This window comes from Erinaceus europaeus, chromosome 15, assembly GCF_950295315.1.
Source record: "Erinaceus europaeus chromosome 15, mEriEur2.1, whole genome shotgun sequence".
Classification (NCBI taxonomy): Eukaryota; Metazoa; Chordata; class Mammalia; order Eulipotyphla; family Erinaceidae; genus Erinaceus; species Erinaceus europaeus.
The window spans coordinates 74,364,094-74,370,241 of NC_080176.1; the positions used below are offsets into that span (position 1 = coordinate 74,364,094).

The 6,148-nt window shown below is 56.3% G+C and overlaps 1 protein-coding gene across 1 annotated transcript; it reads right to left on the reverse strand.

Annotated features, from left to right (window-relative positions):
• Nucleotides 1-790: 790 nt before the first annotated feature.
• RAX (retina and anterior neural fold homeobox) lies at nt 791-5,496 on the reverse strand. Its single transcript, XM_007529018.1, has 3 exons — nt 5,226-5,496; nt 4,294-4,547; nt 791-1,273 (listed from the first exon to the last, which is right to left on the reverse strand). Exons 1-3 carry the CDS (start codon nt 5,494-5,496, stop codon nt 791-793), a joined length of 1,008 nt encoding a protein of 335 aa, XP_007529080.1.
• Between the last annotated feature and the right edge of the window lie 652 nt (nt 5,497-6,148).

Here is a 6,148-nt window from a genome sequence, read left to right on the forward strand (position 1 = left end):
AGTGACTTGGACTTGGGGGTCCAGCGAGCTTCACTGGGTGGGAGGCGGCAGGATCCGACACTTTGTGGGCACCCAGCTCTTGCCACAGGAGAGGTAGTGTAGACACTATCTAGGAGGAACAGGCCTGCAAAGTCACAGCCAACAAGCTATCTGGGGGAAGAGAACGGAATAAGGGCTCCCAGGGAGTCAGCTGTAAGCTCCAGCACACCCAGCCTCTGCCAGTGGCAGAAGAAGGGCAGCCCTGCACCGGGCAGCCACAGCATGAGGAGTACTGAGACCTTTCTTCCTACAGGAAAGCGCCCCCAGGAAGATTCCAGCGGGCATCCCCAGTCCCTGACTTTCTCCCCCAAGCACCGCAACCCACTCTCCACAGCCTCACACGCACCCCAACACACTCTCTCTCTCTCTCTCCAGAGTTTAACCAGAGCAAAAGCAAAACAAAGTAATCTTTAATCCCCCCCCATACGTTGAGACTATTAATATGTATACAGATGGTTTCCCAAACTTTTTTCTGCCTTCCCTTCCCCCCCCCCCAAGTCTTCTTTATTGAGGGGTGGCCGGGGCAGGCTATTGAGCGCACTGGGGAGGGAGCAGTGTGGCGGGTGGGGCCGGGCCGCCTGTCCCTTTCCAGCAGCAGGGTTTAGGGGCTCATGGTGGGGGAAGTGCTCAGAGAGCCTCAGCATGTCTGTGGCTTGGTCCTCGCCGGTGAGTCCCGAGCCAACTCGAATCCACAGGCCCAGGCCCGGGATGCAGGGGGAAGACCTGGTGCGTGAGTTCGCGCTCCTCCCCCCTATAGCGCGGGCCAGGGCTTGCCGATGGCCTGCAGGTGCTCCTTGGCTTTGAGGCGCAGCGCCGCGATGCTGTTGTTGCGCGGGTCGGCCTCATCCAGCGGGAACTTGTCCCCGAAGCCCGGGCCGCAGGGGTAGGAGGGGGGCGGCATGGGCTGCAGGCCGGGACCCAGCGGCGGGCCCCCCAGGAAGGGCGGCGGCGGCGGCGTGTAGCTGGCGGGCAGGCCCTGCGCCGGGGGACCGAAGCCCGGCAGGCTCTGCAGCGCCGTGGCCCCCGCGCTCCCCAGCGGCGGCCCCAGCCACGACTCCAGCGGCAGGGCGCCCCCCGTCGGCCCTCCGCCGCCGCAGCCTCCACCGGGACCCGGGCCCAGGGGCGCCGGCGGGGAGCGGCTGAAAGTCAGCAGCGGCGAGTCCTGCAGCTTCACTGACGACACTTCCAGCTTCTCCTGCCGCCGCCACTTGGCCCGGCGGTTCTGGAACCACACCTGCGGGAGGCAGCAAGGCGGCTGTGGGCTCGAGGGTCACCCTGCACCCCCACTTCTGCACAACCTCCTAACACAGCACCCCTAACTAGATAACCCCCACCACGGCCCTGCGATTTTTGCCTCCGCTCCCTTCATTCTGTCCCCCCCTTTTCTCTTCTCTTCCTCTGCCTGACTCATCTTGGGTCCCTCATGCCCCCACCCCAAACCTCACCTATAAATGGACTCATATCTGCTCCCAAGCCCTCCCACGGAGCAGATTCTTTAAAAAAAGAAGAGAACTCCGGAATCAAACCAAAGGACTTTCCAAACCAGGTAGCACCCAATTCCTGGGCCATACAGGGTCCTGGGGGGTTGGCAGTCCATTGTGGGGCCTCTGGTTAACCCTGCCACCTTCCTGCCTCTCAGTCAGTCTCTATTAATATTTGCTATTCAACTTTTGTCTTCAGTTTGCCCATATGTATAGTACTCTGCTGCAACTGGCCACCTGAGGTGATAAGATCCAGCTGTTTGCACCAGTTAGGACAAAGTGGGCTTTTTAAAATTAATTAATTAATTAATTTTATCCCAAATACCTTTACACTGCAGCTCCCTTTTGACTTAGTATTTCATCAGTATCCAATTACTGTTTCTGATTTGTTTATGAGTTTATTTGCCACCAGGATCATCACTGGGGCTCATGCCTGCACAATGACTTCACCATTCTTAATGAGTTCCCCCCACTTTCCCCCCTTTTTCTTTCTTTTATTCAGAGAGACAGAAACAAAGAAAGAGGTAAGAGAGGGGAGAGAACCCAGAGAAAAGAAGAGACAGCTGCAGCCCTGTCCCACTGCACCTGAAGCTTTCCTCCCCCCCCCCACACCTGCTCTGTTTGAGTCCAGGTCCTTGGGCAGGGTAACTTGTACACTCTACCAGGTATGCCACAACCTACCCCTACTGTTTCTGATGTTCCTTATAGACAGATTCCAATGATCACCATAGTTCAAGTTTGTTTAAAATGACTTTTGTGTTACCAAATTAATTGTTAGCTACCGAGTTCAAGCTTTTCTTTCTTTTCTAAAAAAAAAAAAAAAAAAAAAAAAAAAGAACCCCCTTGCCAGGACTGAAAGGCTGGATTCTAAAGCAAGAAAACTTCCATTGCTGACTTGACAAAAAGCACCAGAGAAAGGGTACTGAGTGTCTCCCCACCAAGCCAGCATCCTCAGGTCCTCAGGAGCAGAGCAGAGGGAGCCGGTCTATTAGCTTAGGGGAAAATCTGAAGAAGAAAAAAAAGTTGGCCACACCAGTGGTTCCAGTGTTAGAGTTGTATTTATAGAAAACAGGGGTTTAGTTTCAAACTCAGAAGATGAGAAGGCCTCTGAGCCAGTGAGGGGGTGAGACGACCTCCTAGAAGAGGAGAGAAAAGAGCCACCTAGTCTGAACAAGACAAGCCTGTGTAAACTGGGGCCTGGTGAAGGGGGAGGGGGAGAAAAAGCAAAAACACCCCTCCCTCACCTCACAAAGGATTCATCCATAGAGTGAAGCCCTAATTCCCCCCTCCCTCACACACAAAAAAGTAGTAATAGATTGTTGCCACTAAGAGCACTGGCAGGGAGAGAACCCCTCACATCCCCCACCTCTGCTTTTCTTCCCAGCATGTCCACTCCACCTTCACCCCCCACCCCTACCTCAGCTAGAGCCTCACACCCAGCACTCAGTTTCCAGGGTGAAATCAACTCTGGTAGAGCACCTGCAGTCCTCCACACATCTGAGAAGCTGCCCACCTCCCCCACGCCACCATCTAACACCGTGGGAGCCTTGTGCTGTCCCTCTGATCACAAAAAAAGCTCTCTCTCTCTCTCTCTCTCTCTCTCTGTGTCTCTCTCTAAGAAAAGCAGCTCAGGACTTAGAACACAAGCCACACAAAAAATACCTGAGGCCAGAAGGCAGGCGGAGGAGAGGGGTTCAGGTCGGAGGGCACCCTTCTCCCCAGTTGGAAGGTATTGGCAGGCTGTAACTTTTCTCTTTCCCTCTCCCCAGTCTATTTTCTACCTCCTGGGGAGGAAAAAGTGCTACAATGCCCACCCCATTCAGTGAAATCACTGCAGCGTTCCTGCTCCAAATGAGGAGAAACTGAGCTGTCCTTGCCAATTCATCTTGAGTCACATCAGGGAACCAATTTTTTTTTTCCCAAACCACAACACTGACTTATTAACTTTAAACCCCTAAACTCAGAAGAACAGACAAGAGGCAAGAGCATCGCCAAACAAAACGCCCCCAAACACGACTTCCCACAATTCCTGGAAATCGAATTCATTCAACACACACACACACACACACACACACACACACGGAATCCCTCTCTGCCCCACTACTTTTCAGACTGGGGCAATGTGTCCAGTGCCTCCCTTCCAGGCCACTGTAAATGCTCCCAATTTGGAAACTCTCCCAGATTTTTCACAGATGACTAGCAAATATTTAAGGCTTTCAAATATTTTAATGATCAGGGATTAAAGATAATTCAGCTTTAATTAAAGCGAAAGACCCTCGACAATAAAAACCAAAGGCCTCTGCCGCCCTGGGAAGTTTCGCTGAAAGAGGCCCAGAGGAGCAAAAGTCCTTTCTCCAGCAAATGCTGCGCCCCAAGTCTCAAAGGCCAGGTGCTGATGGACCCTTCCTTCCTCTGGACCACAGGGCTGTCTCTTCCAAAAGTGTGGGGTACAGCTAGTGAGCAGATTTGCTTCCAGGGTCCTCAACCAGTAACCCCCAGAAAAGCTGTTAGCTTTTCTCTTGGTCAGTCACCCCCATTCTTCTACATACTTTAGTAGAGAACCCCAAAGGGGAAACCATGCTCAGACAAAAATCGGCTGGGGAGGGGGGGAAGAGGACTAATGGCAGGGGGCACAGGACTGATATGAGAAGCCTCGGGCTCTGGGCCCCAAGAAGGGAGATGGGAAGCTTCCAGAAGGAAGGAATGAAGGCCCACCCCAGCCATTCAAAGGCCTGTGCCTTGGGGGCTCCCCGGGCGGTGAAGAAACTATTACCTGCACGCGGACCTCAGGGAGGTTGACCTTGCCTGCCAGCTCTTCGCGGCTGTACACGTCGGGGTAGTGGGACTTCTCGAAGGCGCGCTCCAGCTCATGCAGCTGGTAGGTGGTGAAGGTCGTACGGTTGCGTCGATGCTTCTTCTTGGGTGGCTCATCCTCCACCAGTTGCGAGGCGCTGGTGGTGGGTCCCCCAGGCAGACTCGGGCTGGGCCGCGCCTCTCCAGGGTCTTTGGGACAGTAGGGACGGGGGGCTAGGGAGGTGAAGCCCTGAGGGTCCGTGACACCCCCCACCAGCGTCCCTGGAACCCAACCCCCTGCCCAAGGGTTTCCTCGACTCAAGGGAACCTGAGGAGGTGGGTGGTGGTGGGCGCTGTGAGGGGGTTCCACCCTTCGCTGAACACAACTTGGAAATTCTGGCTGTTTGTGCTCTCACCCCCACCCCCAAACCTGCTCACAGGTGCCCGGTAAAAAAGTTAAGATAGTACCAAAGCCAGGGTCTCTGGGAAGGGAAAGGAATACTTTTTTTTGGGGGGTGGGGGAGTTAGGGGGTTTGGAGTCCTTGAGGGGGACAGGGGTGGTAAGAGTATCTAGGAGACACCTGCTACACAGAACTGAGAAGCCACACCCATGGATCAACAAAGGTGCTGTGATTCACTATTCCCTAATAAAACTATTTCAAAAGTTAAGGCTGGGAGCCTGGAGAGACAGAATGGTTCTGCAAAAGACTCTCATGCATGCAAGTCTGAGGTTCCCGGTTCAGTCCGCAGCCCCACCATAAACCAGAGCTGAACAGTGCTTTGATAACTCTTTTTTCTCTATATCTCTCGCTTATTACAAAAGTAATAAATAAATTATATTTTTGGGTTAATGCAAGGAGTCCCGAGTTCGGACCCTCCAAAATCCTCCCGCACTTAGAGGGGTGCACTCACCTTCGTAGTCCGGAGCGGGCACCGGGGAGTGCTCGGCACCTTCCCCCGGAGCCTTGGGGCAGCCCCCTCGGGAGCCGGGCCTCCTCTCCTTCGCGCTCCGGGCGCCCCTCTCGGCCGGAAAGGAGCCGAGCATGGCCTCGTCCTTGGCAAAGCCCAGGATGGCCTCGATGCTGTGCAGCCGAGACGTGCTGCCCCCCGGGCTGCGGAGCAGGTGACCGGCGAGCGAGAAGCCGGCGTCGGCCATGGTGGAGCCGCAGCCCGGCAGGTGCATGGGGCGCGGAGACCAGAGGCGCCGTCCAGCCGCGAGGGTCGGAAGTCGCCGCGGTCCCCGCTCGGGGCAGCTCGGGCTCGGGGCTCTGGAGGCTGTGAGCCCGCTCCCCCCACTCCACCCCCCCCACCAGCTCCTCCCCTCTCGTCCCGGACACAGCCCCCCCGCCCCTCCCTCCGCTGCGGGGCGGGTCCTCCCCTTGTCAGGCCTCGGGGTCCCCGTCCAGCCACCCGAGCCCGCTCAGAAAGTGCAGAAACACCCCAGGAAACTGGCGGCGGGGGAGGGGGAATGTTTGACAGATCTGGGAACCCGAGTGGGGAAGGGCTGCTCCCCTAATCCCGCCCCACTGGGGTCCACACCCTAGATCTCACCTCCCCACTAGGTCTTCTCTGAAGTCCCACCTCTCCCTTCGCTCCTCTCCCACCCCTGCTGTCCTCTGATCCCTGGTCCCGGGTCCACCGGACGACCCTAGAAATGACAGAGATGAGGGTTTCCCCTCTCTGCGCCCCCCACTGCCCTTTGGGTCCTCTGCGGTTGGTTACTTGTCTTAGGAAGCTCGGGCCTTGGGGTCTTGTATTGACACACCCCCGCCCTTCCCCCCCCTTGTCGTCGCCCCCCCCTTGGCCGGCGGCGCGGCCATCTGTGCCTGCGGGCG